The 15217-nt window shown below is 39.6% G+C and overlaps 1 protein-coding gene across 1 annotated transcript; it reads right to left on the reverse strand.

Moving 5' to 3' along the window:
* Positions 1-5654: 5654 nt before the first annotated feature.
* Positions 5655-15000, reverse strand: rgs11 (regulator of G protein signaling 11). The gene is made up of 17 exons (XM_010778624.1): positions 14818-15000; positions 14473-14569; positions 14185-14235; positions 13010-13116; positions 12764-12815; positions 12423-12481; positions 12171-12247; positions 12017-12098; positions 10691-10756; positions 9750-9773; positions 9596-9657; positions 9229-9342; positions 9005-9120; positions 7561-7648; positions 7340-7478; positions 6435-6517; positions 5655-6346 (listed from the first exon to the last, which is right to left on the reverse strand). Exons 1-17 carry the CDS (start codon positions 14878-14880, stop codon positions 6208-6210), a joined length of 1419 nt encoding a protein of 472 aa, XP_010776926.1. The 5' UTR covers positions 14881-15000; the 3' UTR covers positions 5655-6207.
* Positions 15001-15217: the final 217 nt, after the last annotated feature.

The following is a 15217-nucleotide window of genomic DNA, read 5'->3' on the forward strand; positions in this document are numbered from 1 at the left end:
ACGTACTATAACGACCTAGTATTTGATAACTCTGGTTAGTGATAGCCCCTGATAGATTTGTAGTTACTCAGGAAATGGAGTGACTTGGAGAGCTCAGACTGTCTACACTCCAACCGGAAGGTGTCACCTAACATCTTTGTAGAAGAATACAACTACACAGCTAGAACTCCACACAGAACTCGTACATGCACTCAGAGCGGTCGGCCGATGGATCACGTGGGGATGGAAAGTTAGATAGATAGGGAGAGAGAGAGAGAGAGAGTGCGACCACTCGACGCCCACGACCGACCACTACCGCGACCGGAGCGCGCCGCGATCGCCGAGAAGACCAGTGAATGTCGGCGGCTACGCATGCCTGCCGAGTTCACACACACTAACATTGAGCTCTCACTTTTCCTCTCAACATAGAAATGAATTAATAACTTACAACAATGTAGATCCGACTTCTTTTACGCATAACTATATAAACATAAATTAAAACACTTCTTCACGTCTACAGGGGACTAGGAGGTGGTCCCCCATCAACGTAGCGGGGTCGTGGGGATGAAGGTGCCGTGGACGAATTTGTTGTTGACAACGTTATAAGGAACAACATTTTCCAAATTTTCAAAGTGTTTTCCTCTTTGGTAATCTATGACTAAAAGCGGATATCAACCCAACGAACAAGCATACAACCACCAAACACATCCACTGAATATATTTCAAGCCATTTGACACTTACACAAACCACTCAATACAAACACAGTTTCAGTCTCTCGGCACAGAGAGATGCACTCTCCAAACATGCCGCCAGCGTAGCACACAAACGTAGATCCACCACTGACCTAACAGACGCCGACTCCTTGTGTATCTCTCCCTACAAACTCACACAACTCATTCAGTTTCATAGATCAAATATTCTCCGTTAAAGAGAAAACTACATGAAAAATACGATCGTCACGAACTACTCTACATTTCACACGGAGAGGTGACAGTTAAACATAGGTTAAGAGAGTTTATAAAAACGGAGTCTCCGACTCGAACCAGGAGCAGTCTGTTACTGACTCAAATCTTACAAAACCAACATACTCTCAATTTGTAATTTGTAATCTTATTTACTAACAGGTGGACACCCTTCATCGAAGACTCCCCACCATCCATACACCCAAATCAAGTCACTAGTTTCAGTCTCTCGGCACCAGAGAGATGTCACTCTCGAAAAACATGCCGCCGAGTAACTGAACATAGTGACACCAACTGAGAAACCACCTCCTTGGTCTGACCTACAACCTTCATTCAAGACGTGTTTTATTTATACTAAAACAATCTCTACAAAATTAAGACACAATCTTACAAACTCTCTATCTAAAAAGTAATAAAATTTAGCTATTAACAAATCTATCATAATCATAAGTACAAGAAATAAAGAGAGTAGTAACTCGGATTAAACCTCGTCGAAGAGAACTTTACAGAAATATGTAAGGGTTGTATGACCAGTAAATTTGTCGAAGTTTACACTTTTACCTGACTTGTGACGATTAAAATGGCATTTGAATAAATTTAGCGAAAGATAGAGCAAGAGAGGAGACAAAAGTTTCTTTAATGCTTTTGTCAAAAGTATATGTCAATTTGTCTCATTTCTATTGCTTACCTAATATTTTTTACACAACTTAAGAAAGTCCTTAATAAAATTTCAAACACGTTTGACCCATCACTAACTCTAAGTGTAATTCGAGTTAACATAAGCGAGGTAAAGGGCATAAACAAGTAAATAGGTCATTTATTAAATTATTACCAACACTCTCAATCCAAAACCTACTAAACTTGTGTTGAAAAAATTTACGAAGGCATACAACATGCAATAAGGCTCCACATCAGACTGTATAAAGTACTAAGACATCACTTCAAGGAGAAACGACTACAACGTACCTCCGAAGAATTCCCTTCTACTTTGGTTACACACTCACTTCTCCTGACTACCCTCGTTCTTGGTTTGTAGACTGTCTTTTGAGGAATTCCTCTTTTGCGAGAGTGTCATTTCCACAAAGGGTCACAGACGACCAACTAACTGTCGCACACACGAGGGACAGGAAGATTAGACTTAACCCACAGAGGATCCACTACAGGGAGGGTGGGACTGCCCACGACCGAGGAGGTGTCTTCTCGACGTCGTCCCCTTCCGGTGCGAGTACACGGACCGGGTTGTTCCCGAAGGGGAGTTGACCTCAGACCGGACCTTCCACCTGCCGTCGCGTCGTCGTCGTCGTCGTCGTCGACCCTCCAATCGTCCTCGGGCCCCACGACCTCTTCCTGCGGTGATGTCGACCTCGTTCGTGGGACTCCGAGGGACGTCTGGTCACCTCCTTCCACCAAGACCACCCTGGACACTCCGGTGGTCGCCGAGGGTCTGAGGCGAGAGTCTCTGTGACTCCCTCTGGTAACAAAGGTCAGGACTCGCCTGAGTGACCCTGAGACGAAAGAGAGAGTGTGACGAGAGTCCCAGACGAGAGACCGAGAGTCCTGGTACAAAGTTGTAGTTGACAAAAAGAACACAGCTACCAAAGTTGTAAAATTTTGTTATTTCTAATGACCACACATAATATTTTCACTGTAACACAAGACTAAGGGAAAGACACTCTAGTATATTTTCCTTGGTAATAAGTAATTAAGTGTTTTAAGTTAGTATGTAAAAAAGGTCCTATGACAATAATTATTTACGATCTGACAACTACATGAAGACCGTAAAGTAAATCCAAGATAGCATACGAGTAGAATTATCAAGGGTTACTTGGTAATCATCCTTGTACAATTTACCATTTGGTGTTTCGAAATATTGATTACAAATTACATAAGATGATACAAGTACAAGTACGCAACAATTTTATATGGGCTTAAGTAGACCTGTAGAACTGAGCATACTTTCTTATTTTTAACAGATCCAATTCTTGGCTCACTCCTTTAGCGCTCACCAAGTATCAGAACGTATCGTCAATATATTGAAACACACACACAAATTTACACAAACATAAACAGGAGATTCGCATCAAACAATTCATATCCACTGAGTCTCTATTATATTGTTTTGGATATAGAGACACTCTGCGACACGTCACAAACCGAGACCTATCAAGATTCCGAAATATTTCCAAGGCACTCCTTTATAATTATTAGGCTGAATAAAAACAGGTTTTTTTATATAAGCTGTCCACCATATCAATATATTTCTCTTTTTGTAGTGTATTGATGTTTTGTAGAGGTTTTTCATTACCAGCTAAAATCTTGCCTATAGGGCAGCACATTGGTCAGAACCGGCCCTGGTGTCATCCCCACAGCACCCCCCATTTGAAACATGTTCCCACGGCTATGTCAGTATGCGTAGTATCACTACGATTGTATATTTAGGTAACTGTGTCCAGTGCCTCCTCTTGTCTTCGTGCTTTCTGTGAATGAGTGCACTTTACGCACTTGTACATGTGTGTGTGAATGTGTGATTTGTCTCTTGCACCTGTGAACCTACTGAGCATGTTCCATTCAAGTGTGAGTGTGCATCACTTAATTTACATGTCATCTTCAAGTAGGAATATGAAAGGTATTGTACCACTACAACATATTATATCTCTTATGCATTAGGAGGAAGATATGTAATGTTCTATGTAAACAAAAAAATGTCTTCCTAGTACTGGTAGGCTACTATTCAATCTGCTAAAAAATCCAAACCGCATTCAGTCTTCTAAAAATAAATCTATGGTATAAAGAGAAACGTTTTTTTGTTGTATTGCTTTTTATCTGAACACAGTCTCTTTTTTTCCTAATGCTCTCTCTCACACACTCACTCTCAGGCCAAGAGTGGATGGAGCAATGGGAATAAGCGGATTATGATAATCCTCAAAAATATAGAAAGCGCATGTTTGGAGTGTTGAAATACGCGTGTGTGTGTGTGTGTGTGTGTGTGGCTTTGGGTCCGGCAAAGCTGACACAGATCAGTGCTACCGATCAGCTTGAACTGCTCACCACTCTTTTTTTAAAAGAAAACACAGGCTGACATTTAATCTCTAGTATGCATCATCATCATCTAGTTTAAATCATTGGAGTGCCGCTTACCCGGAATTGTCACCTAAAAGGTCAACATGCTCAGTCATAGTGGTGATATGTCATCAGGATAGACTACAGTTACAGTATAATTATGTATGTGGACAGCGATTTTATGTGATGCATTTACAGCAATGATTCACTAACTGAGATTAATCGGAGAGGGTCTCAAGATATGTAAATGGATGAAGAAAAAGTCTTCCCACAAAATGGCGTTGAAGAATTATGTAACTATTCACCCTAAATCAATAGAATACGGAAAAAGCGTAAGGTTTTAAGGCGGTAAGTTGATTTTGGTCAAACTGGATCATACTGATATAGATATTTTACAGCTCCTCTTCCTTAATTCTTGCAGTTTACTAATTGTGAAATAAATCTTTACTTGTTGCTAAATGATAGCTGATGGACGCTATTGTTAGCAATGGTTAGCACTATTTTGGCAAAGAGTAAAGCTTTTTTCAGTTGACCAGGAGCTCAGAGCACTGGGGAGTGTATTGCAGGAGCTTTGAACCCATGGGATGAAGAGGTTTTCAGAACGGAAGCCAAGTGAGTGGGCTAACGTAACCGGGTGAGTAACATTTGCTGGCTAGCTACATCTTCTATTGTTGCATTTGATTGATGTTTGGCTGTGTTGTAAAGTTGTCAACTTGTTTTTGAAAGTTATGTTATATAAAAAATGCATGTGTAACGTTACAGTTGTCAGTCATAATTACAGTATGGAAATTTGACGTCATCAACACCAAGGTGGCAATCTTTGAAGGGAACCATCGACTATAACCTGTTACCTAACAATTTCGCAAGCAAAGTAGCATTACACCTTTTTAAAAATGTCTCAATAGGCACTGTTGTGTCTATGATTGTAACAGCCAATCCAACAACCAACAAACAAAACTAAGAAGGGACCATGGGATTACTCTAATTTAAAAAATGGAAACTTAAGGTAGGCTAGACAGTAAGACTAACCACTACTCGGGGAATAATGTTTAAGTCAATGTTTTATATAAATTGAATGCATCGCAATCCACATATTTGATAAGCTAATTGCGATTTAAAACTGCAGGGGCGCAAAATTGCAAAATCTTACAATAAGGGGACATTTGTTAACTTTGAAGTGGCACAAGCCAAACCGGTGGGAACCACTTATTTACAGTGAGTGAACATTTATGTTATTTTGACTTCATGCAGCCAGAAGATGGAGCCAGTCCAGTCGGAGAAGCACTAAGTTCAGACACAGTACTGAAAGAGAACAGCATGGAAACAGACCTGAGCCTTTTGAAGCAGTTGTCATATGGGCTGAGTTACTGGAAGTCTATATTTCAATAGTCCAAAGCCTTCACATCTCGAGTTAAATAAATGCACCAAAAAAAAGAATACAACATATAAAGGCTTTGTGCTTAAAATACTCCTAAGGCTATAGAAACAGGACACATGAAAGAAAGTGAGGATAACAAAAGCCTGATCACACACACACACACACACACACACACACACACACACACACACACACACACACACACACACACACACACACACACACACTTACTTCACCATAGCATGCAGCACTGAGAGCACAACACAACACAGAATGCTGTTGTGACATTTTTTATTGGGATGAAAACATGCTTGAGCAAAATTAACAGCAACAACCATTGCAATGTGAAGCTCCGGCATGGAATGATGAAGACAAGCAAACTGCACGATAATCACACACATGCTGAGACAACGTTTTCAATAAATACATATTTTACATTTCTATTGCTTTTTGAACAATCTTTCTGCCTAATACTGCTTATGAGATACAGAGAAGATTCTACATGAAAGCTATTGAGTGAAAAAGGAAGACTTGTTTTAAGGAGTCCATATCAAAAACAACAAAAAAGACCTTTTGGGCTGATATTAGATAAAGGATGGCTAAGCAGCTGTAAAAGCTATTTTTCCTTTGCGGTTCACTGCTCTGGGAATAAGATGTGGCGGCGCTGAGGTATGCATTAACACCTGTGCTCAGAGAGGAAGCTTAAAGGTTGATATCCTAGCTTTTGTAATGTTGCAGTAGAAGTGAAGCTCTGGCTTGCACGCACGCAGACAGTTTGACTCAAAAAAGAAAGCAAAGGAGGACTGATTTTTTTTTTTTGCTCAGCATCAGACATTGGAGCCAGCTGCAGAGTTGGTACCTGCTTGCCCGGCCCCCTTGGCATTCCCGCCGTCCTCTGTCGCCTGGGTGGCAACCTGAGCAGGGGAGGGGCTCGAGTGGCGCTGGCGTCTCATGAAGGGGAACACACTGAGAGGAAGAAGAGAAATAAAGGTTTCATGTTAGAGAAATAATGTATGTAAGTAATAGTAAAGTGGTAGTTAGTGGTTAATGTTACCTTTTCTTTGTCTCCTGGGGGACAATACCTTTGGCCAGCATGTTTTTGTATAGGTCAGACTTCAGATATCTTGGATAAGAGTCCTAAAAGAACAAACATAGAGACAAATACACCATTATCACCTAAACATTTTCTGATAACTGTCAGCTAACCTTTACATTCGCCATTTAGATGTGCTTTTACTTAATAGACGACAACCAAGGATATACCATATCTACCCAGAGGTGACAGAAAATGTATGTTTTAACCAAATTAAAGGGTCTTGGTTTGCATTCTATCTGAATGAATGGCATTTCAAAATGTGGTGTCCCTCAGGGGTCAATACTGGGACCACTGTTGTTTAGTTCATATTGTGCTTCTTATTCACACAATCCAGAATACCTATGCTAGAGGACAAACAGGTATACCTATGTTTCTCTTAAACCTAAACCCATCCCGAAAACAATTGAATTTTCCCTTTTTGGAATGGTATTATAAACAATTAACAGATTTGTGAAACTTGCTCAGGTCGTTACTTTTATCACACTGAATACCAAGACTGCAATCATTTTCGGCAAAGTCACATTATCTTTGCATTGTAATATAATTTAGGTGCACTGCATTGTTGCACAACAAAAAGTTAACTTCGACAATGTTTTAATCTAGACTTGAAAGTCCTCACAAATGACATAATTCCAAATACTAAAAAAGGCGGATTTTCATATTCTATAGAATTTAAGTTAAAGCCATTTGATGCATAGAAGTGAGGAAAAAGTACATGTATATGCTTCCCACAGTAGCATGGCTTGGAAAATAATGGGTAGAATTGATTGAGGAAAAAGAGGCAAGACATTATAAATGTGCAGTATTTTAAGATCTATATCCAATTGTTAAAGTTCCAAACTACAGTGGATCAGTGGTCAAACCTTCTTGATGAGAAAGTAGATGTGCATTTGTGCATCTTCCATGACAAAACGATGTGGGTGTCTGATCCCCGATAGAGTTTTATCCATTGTTTTACTGTCGATGTTGACCCATCTGGGAGCTCCCGGAGCCAGGAAGTTTCTGAATCACACACGAAAGAATGGCAGTCATCTGACCTATTATACGTGTCTATTTCAGCTTGTTTGTTTGCTTTTACGCTTACCTGTAGATTTCTTCCACTTTCTCGACAATCCTTGAACTTTCTCCATGCTTAATATCCTCACAGGCCTGCCAGAAAGCCAGGTTCTCCCCTAGCAGAGAGACAGATCTTCAGGTGTTAGGAACGTATGAACACAGTGAATAACACAACAATGACGCAGGAAAATGTGACAAACAATTAGGGACTTTTTATAGCATCGCTGCCCTCTGCGGAAAACTTTGGCTCCTGGGAATATTTCATCTGCATGGATGAACAGATCCCTTTTCTTCTTCATGCCACCTATTCCTTATCTATTCTTTCCATCCTCTCAAATAACCATATCATGAAATTAATCTTCCACTACCTCAACTGTTCCATTATCACCGCCGGGATTGGAAAATGTTACTAGGGGAACTAATTAAATGCTGAATGCTTATAAGAGTTAGAATAGATTTGAAATGATTTTCCTATCATAACAATCCAATTAATATTTCTAGCTTCTCCATATATAACTTGGTTTGCAGAATTCCATCTCCAATTGTTACCATATAATAGTGATTCAACATGTTAAACAGAAATGAGCTTTGAATAGAAATAGATGAAAGAAATATCTGATATTCTGTGTTTGAATTGGATGTGAATTTTTTTTAATTTAAAATTGGATTGACGTTATAACCAAAAGTTTTAAGATTTTAATTAAACTTTTTATTTTATTTATAAAGCTTTTTCTGTAAAATTGCAATATGAGGTGTAATGAAAAAAAGCACAGTAAAGATAGGTTATTTAAAATGTACAGTAATAATATTAAGACAGTGTCAAACTAAAACATTATGTTTTAAGATGTATTTTTAGTTTATTCAGGCTATTGAAAAATGGTGGTGCCTTTAGCTCTTCTGGCAGGCTATTCCAGAAGAAAGGACCACACACTAAATTAAACCTCCCCTAAGGTCTTCACCCAGGGAATAATTAAAAGCCCAGTGTCAGAGGACCTTAGGGATTTAGAGGGAGCATACAAGGACAGCATGTCTGACAAGTTTTCAAGTACTAGTTTGTTGAGTTATTTGAACACAAATGAAAGATTCTTAAAAGGTTCTATGAAGGGAACGAGATTAGATATGTGCTTTCCTTCTGGTGTTGGTCAGTACACGTGATGCGTCAATCTGCGCGATATGTAGCTTATGTATAGCATTCAGAGGTAGACCAGAAAGTAGAGCATTGCAGTAAATTGAGCTTGCTAGAGATAAAAGCATGCATGGGTATCTTCCTTGGATAGAAACCGTTGCACTTTTTTTTGTTTTAGGTTTTTTCTCTCTGGACAATTGCTCCAATAATTACAACCTGTCTTATAATTGAAGTGTTTTAGGGCTAATGTCATTGGATGATAAGGAGATGAACAGCAGTGTATCATCATGAACGTTCAACCCGTGTTCTCTTTTAACATTCCAACATGTTTGTCACTTTTGCTTACCACTAAACTCTTTCTCCAGGTAGGTCATGAACTCCCGCCTCCCCATCACGTCATTGAGAAGCTCCATGAAGCTGAAGCTCCAACGCTCCACTCGGAGACGTGTCGGTGTAGGTACCCTGCTCACGCAAACACACACAAAAAAAAAGGTATACGTTAAGAGATGCTACAAAATCTGAAACATGATCAACTAAATTACTCTGTTTGAGAAGTGTGGATTTCCTCACGTTTCTAAATTCATTGTCCAATGTGCGGAGTCATCAGAAATCCAGGGGTTGCTTGGAAGGCATCCTTGCATAATGGGGTCGTGGTTCTGGTACTGCTCGCTGTATTTCATAAAACTGGACGTACACACAAATGCAGAGGCATTCACGCACACAAAAATACACACACAAACAGTATTAGTGAGATCATAACAGTTAATGGAGGAAGCATGCTCAGGAAGCATCCATTAGTGGCTCTTATAGTGGGAGCACTAAGCCTTATGTGCATGTGCGTGCGTGCGTGCTGGAGAGCTGGAGTTCAGCCGCTGCAGGACTTCAAGTCCATTAGTCCTTGTGTGTATGTTTGTGTGTTCGTCAAACTGACACGTACCCTTCTAGGCAGATGGATGACTTTACACGGTTTCTTCCAAGTGCCCTTTTACAGGTGTCAATCTGTAAACAAGGGCAAGAAGCACACATTTTAACTCACACATCGCACGCTTTAATGTACACTCGATGTAATTAAAGTGAACGTGTATATTTACCTCATTTTTGTAGTGCTCACTGTTCTAGTGCTGTGAGAGAAACGCAGTGTCATCACTTTAAGTCACACAATAACTGCATTATGCATTTAAACGTAATCATATCAGTAGTAGAAGGCAGCTTTCCTGCTTTCTATATGTGTTCAGGCTTTAAATATTAAAACCCTATATATTCCCTCTAATAGGAAATTCACAGTGGGAGGTTAAACACGTGTCATATACAGTATGTTTGATTATCATCACAAATGGGTATTTTCATGTTTTGCTGCTTATCAGTAATTGTTTTAATCTGCCGTAACTTCTGTATGGCATAAAAGTAACCTTTATTTAAAACGTTAAAGTGTCCTATTGTGCTTATTTCAGGTTTCGTATTTGTAGTTTTTGCCTCTACTGTTTGACACACTTCCATGTTTTAATGTTCAAAAAGGTCTTTATTTTTCTCATACTGCCTGTGCTGCAGCACCTCTTTTCACCTTCCGTCTGAAACCAGAGCCCAGTGTGCTCTGACTGGTTAGCTAGCCGGCTCTGTTGTGATTGGTCAACCGCTTAGAGATGTACCCCCCCCTTAGCCTATCATGTACAATGTGTTAGAGCGCTAGCCAATAGAAGCGCACGTGTTACATAGTGATGTCACTATGTTGCAGAAGTAAACATTTTAGACAGGGGGAGAGAAACTCCCTCTACCTTGAACTTTGGGATTTTAGATAAAAACCTATGTTACTCACTACAGGAAAGGGAAACCCCCCCAAAAGGGGCCCCTCTTTAAAACATTATACAATTCTATAATTGTCCAATATATAGCATGACTGTCTTGGAAACTTACTTTGAAAAAATCAGAGCAGCCAGAAAGAGAGAAGAGATACATAGAAGAGGTGTTATCACATTGATTTTTTCAAAGGGGAATAAACAGTCAAACAGGAAGTAAAAAACGTGATGTCACTGACCAGTGTAACTCGTGCGGTGTTATTTGGTCTCTCCAGACCCATGTCCAACACATTACGTGCCCCGGGCTGAAAACAAATACTCACACATAAGCACACTTACCTAAGGTGTGTGTGTGTGTGTGTGTGTGTGTGTGTGTGTGTGTGTGTGTGTGTGTGTGTGTGTCATGAGACTGCGTGGGTGAGCACTTATCCTTCCCTGAGCTTTCCACTCCACTGGCTCTGATTTTTACTCTCAAGTTTCTCTTTCTTTTTCTTCATGTCCTCGTCCCTAATTTATAAGAGCAAGACAAGATGGAGTCCCTCCTGCAAACCCTTGCCCTCGGCTTCAACCTCTGCTCTGCCCATAGTACCTCCACTGGCCTTCCTGCAGCCTTCCCTCCCCCAACAGACATACACCCACTTGTCCTTCCCTTCTCTATGGTCCTTCTCTCTACCTGTCTCCTTCTTAAAACAAATGGACTGCTATGATGTTAGGGCAACATAAAGAAAGATGAATATGATGACTCTTTCTCTCTCTGTCTGTTTATCATCCTCTCTCTCTCTCTTTTTCCCCCCTGTTGTCAGCTGAAGCTTTTACCAGATGGGTTGAATATTTCATGTGTGAGGCAGAAGGGACTGTGAGGGAACATTAGTGGGACTTCAGAGACTTTCATTCTGTGAAACATGTTTCTATAGAAGTATGGTCAAGACTATTATAGCATTGCACAGTATTGTACATTGAAAATATAATATAGCAGGTTTAGTGATGCACGATACAGGATAGCAGGCCTATAGTATAATATAGAACAGGTTTGAAAAGTCGTAGAGTAAGTGCACTATCAGAATAGCATAATATTGTATTATGAATAGTACTATACTATAGTTTAGTATTTATTTTAACCCAATACAGTGGAGAAAAACCTAGCATAGCATAGTGATATGTAGTATGTTTAATTCTATCACAGTAAATAGAACTATACTATAGTATAGTTTAGTGTGGTATGGCATAGAAGGACATAGTATAGCATTGTTTCGTACTGTATATTAGTATTTAATGCAATATAGTGTAGTATAGCATTCTATCGTATTGAATATCCTATTGTATAGTATAGTATCGTACTGTTTATTTTAATGAATTACAGAAGAGAGAAGTATAGTTAGTATAGTGTTGTGTAGTATAATAGTGTTTACTTTAATACATTACGTTGGAGAAAATGTAGTATAGTGTAATTTAATATAGTATAGTCTAATCCATTACGGTGGAGAAAGATATAGTATGGTATTAGTATAGTATTGTATAGTGTAGTATATAGTTCAATACATCACAGTACAAGTTGAATAACGTACCGGGGGTCTGTTGATGAGCCAGTAGGCCTGCTCCTGACATTCTAGAACAATGCGGTCTGCCTTCCTCCTCTGTTTGGATGCCCTAAACATCAATCACACTGTAAGGATGTGTGTGTTCATGTGTTTGTATGTGTGTGTATGAGTGTGAGAGTACCTGAGTTGCTCTCTTGCTTGCATCACCACAAAGTCCCAGGTGTGGTTGATCCTCTTGTGTAACACACTGTACCTCTCCTAAAAAAGAAGAGGAAAAAGAACCAGGGATGAATAAGAAATTCAAACTGAGAGAATAGGATTAGATTAGTGAAGAGTTAAAAATGACATGGGCCTGGTACCCCAGACTACTGCATAATTCATGATGCACTGACACATGCTCTGTCTTTCTTTAACACACTCACACGTTACTCACCTTTTCATATTCCATCAATTCTCCTTGTTTTCTTATGTTCTTTTTAGCCAAATAGATGGCTGATGCCACGTACAAAGGACAACACAAACGGTAAAGAAAGAAATAAGAGGTTAGGAGGGTTTTGCCCATATGTTTTGCATAAATCTCATTTAAATGCTATCTATTTTGTTAAAAGTTATATTTCAGCTGGAAGCTTTGTTGCTTAGAATTATTGGTAGTTTGTTTATATTTTAAAATGTGTTGGTGGGTGAAAAATGTTCTCCATCCCATTTAAATACATACAAGTACTTCTTAACTGATCATTCCTCTTACCCCTTCAGTTTGTTTTTGGATTGCCTTACCATAGTCTAGCTCTGATGCAGGCCAGCGGGTACTGGTCCAGAAGTAAGGAGTCTGAAAAAAACAAGCAAAATTGCTACAGATTTCTGATAAAAATGTATCGTTAAAAGTGCAAAGGGGGATTAGAAAGTGGAATAGAAGGAGGGATATCCAAAAGTGATTCAGCATTTACACTTGATGGTGTTTTCTTTACCAGCAGGTGAACTTATTATACTGAGGAACGAATGACTGAGGAACGAATGACTAACCTGGAAGCGGTAGGGCGACTCGTCGGGCCGTAACACCAGAGATCGGGGCTCCTTGAGGGGGTAAATGTACCCGTACCTCACCAGCAGGCCACTGATGTGCAGCGACTCTGTAAAACACCACAGAAGAAACTCATCAGGGCTATAGTAGTTCATCCAGCTTTTTACTTCAACCTCTAAGGATACCGTAAATGTTTCGATGTCTGTTTATAGGAGACATTATTAGGCTACGCTAAGTAACTATATATGAGGATATCCAGATTTTTCTTTGTTTGATGTCTCAAGAGATTTTTCATAAGCTCTCAAATTGAACCATCTTATCATGGAAAATCAATAATGCTTATAGTACCACCACCGATTATTTTCAACTCTCTCTTTAAGTCTATGAAACGTACGAAAATGTTGAAATGTTTCCATCCCAGATACTCAGATTCCTACGTGGTGTCTTAGTTTGTCCAAAATATTCACTTTGATAATAAAAGAGACAAAAAGGGAATCTCCATATTTGAGTCTAAAAAACAACCTTTTGTTGCCAATTTTGCATTTAAAAAAAATACTTTTTCCTATGATTTACCAATAATAGAAGTTATAGGCTACTAATTTCTGCAACTGAAATACACTTGTTTTATTTTTAATCAAACATTTATACCCTGCCAGCAATCTCTCAAAAATCCAGACCCAGTGATGAAAGCGTCATCAATCTTCAGTCTTTCCTCATTTGGTAAAGAGCCCTATGATTGACAGCTACCCCAAAAAGAGCTGTGCTATGCCTTCTAATCAGCTCTTACCAGTCTCTCTCTCTTGCTGACTGGCTCTTCTCTTTCCTCCTTAAGTCTGCTCTCAGGCCAAAAGGGACCTATTGGCTATTTTTTCCAACCTCTAATTTATTTCAGGTGCATAAAAGTCTCCTGAGGTTAAAAAGCTCCACAGGGATGCTAATCAAACCCAGATCATCAGGCGAGTTAATCAAACTTGTATCCTCTGGGGCTCACCCCATTTCTGTTTACTGGAAACCGCTACCCCTACATTACACACACACACATTTACACACACACACACAGCATTACCATGTCAGCTTGAGAGAAAACACAATAACCTAGCAACGACACACAACAAGCAAGGGAAACGTTAATCACACAGCAAATACTCTCTTTACACAAATTGTATTATTTTCTTACCCTCCTCACAGATATTATTTTTTTTCATCAACCAGTCAATAATATCACGGCCTGAAAGAAAAAAAAGAGACCGAAATAAGAGACAAACTTCCTTCCTCTACTCTGAAAAGCACACACAGTATTCTCCAAAAATCACTGCTGCATTATGCAAGATCGCTCACACACACACACACACACACACACACACACACACACACACACACACACACACACACACAAGCAAGCTGCATGTCCACACACAGAAGGTAATGCACTCTGACATAAAGGGACACACACTCACACACATACCTGTCATAGCGTGTGGAATGACGGTGATAAGGAGTCTCTGGTTTCTCATCTTCATGCCCATGTCAGGGTCCTGCATGGCCACAATCACTTTCTCCATCTGTCAAGGAACAGACACAAATTCACACACCGATGCACATGCAGATGCAAAGAAAATAGAAAATAATGACACAAAAAGTAACTCAAACTCAAGTAAGTCAGAAAATGAGATTAACAATTCATGTTCCACCCTTTTATAACTTGTTCTCATCATCACCATGCTGTCGGATTTACTCAGGGTTATATATAGATATACAGTATATTGTTTTACATGATGAAACTAAAGGAGACAGAATAACAGAGTGTTACCTTTCGAAAGCATGACATTTGATCCCGGTGCCAGCCTCCTTTAGCCATGGTGTTGATGGTCATCTTGCGGGATGCTTTGAATCACTCGACGGGACGGTAAAGTGCTGGAGACCGAAGTGCTGTCCGCGGGAGCGTGCAGCAGAGCGTGCACTCTCTTTCCTTTTTTTCCCCAGCAGGCGGTCCGGTGCTTGGTGCGCGCGCCCCTGTGTAGATTAGAAAGGATTAATGTGCCTAAGTGATTTGGATATGATATAAAGTTCCTGTACATAATGAAAAACAACAACATGTGTTTATATCTCCGTTTCAGTATTTAGTTTCTTATAGCTTATGTATGTTTACTTTTTCGATGTAGCCTACTTATTGCAAGTATGCTGAGAAAAAGAAACCTATTTAAAAACAG

This window comes from Notothenia coriiceps, unplaced genomic scaffold (genome assembly GCF_000735185.1).
Source record: "Notothenia coriiceps isolate Sejong01 unplaced genomic scaffold, NC01 NC01_scaffold00019351, whole genome shotgun sequence".
Classification (NCBI taxonomy): domain Eukaryota; kingdom Metazoa; phylum Chordata; class Actinopteri; order Perciformes; family Nototheniidae; genus Notothenia; species Notothenia coriiceps.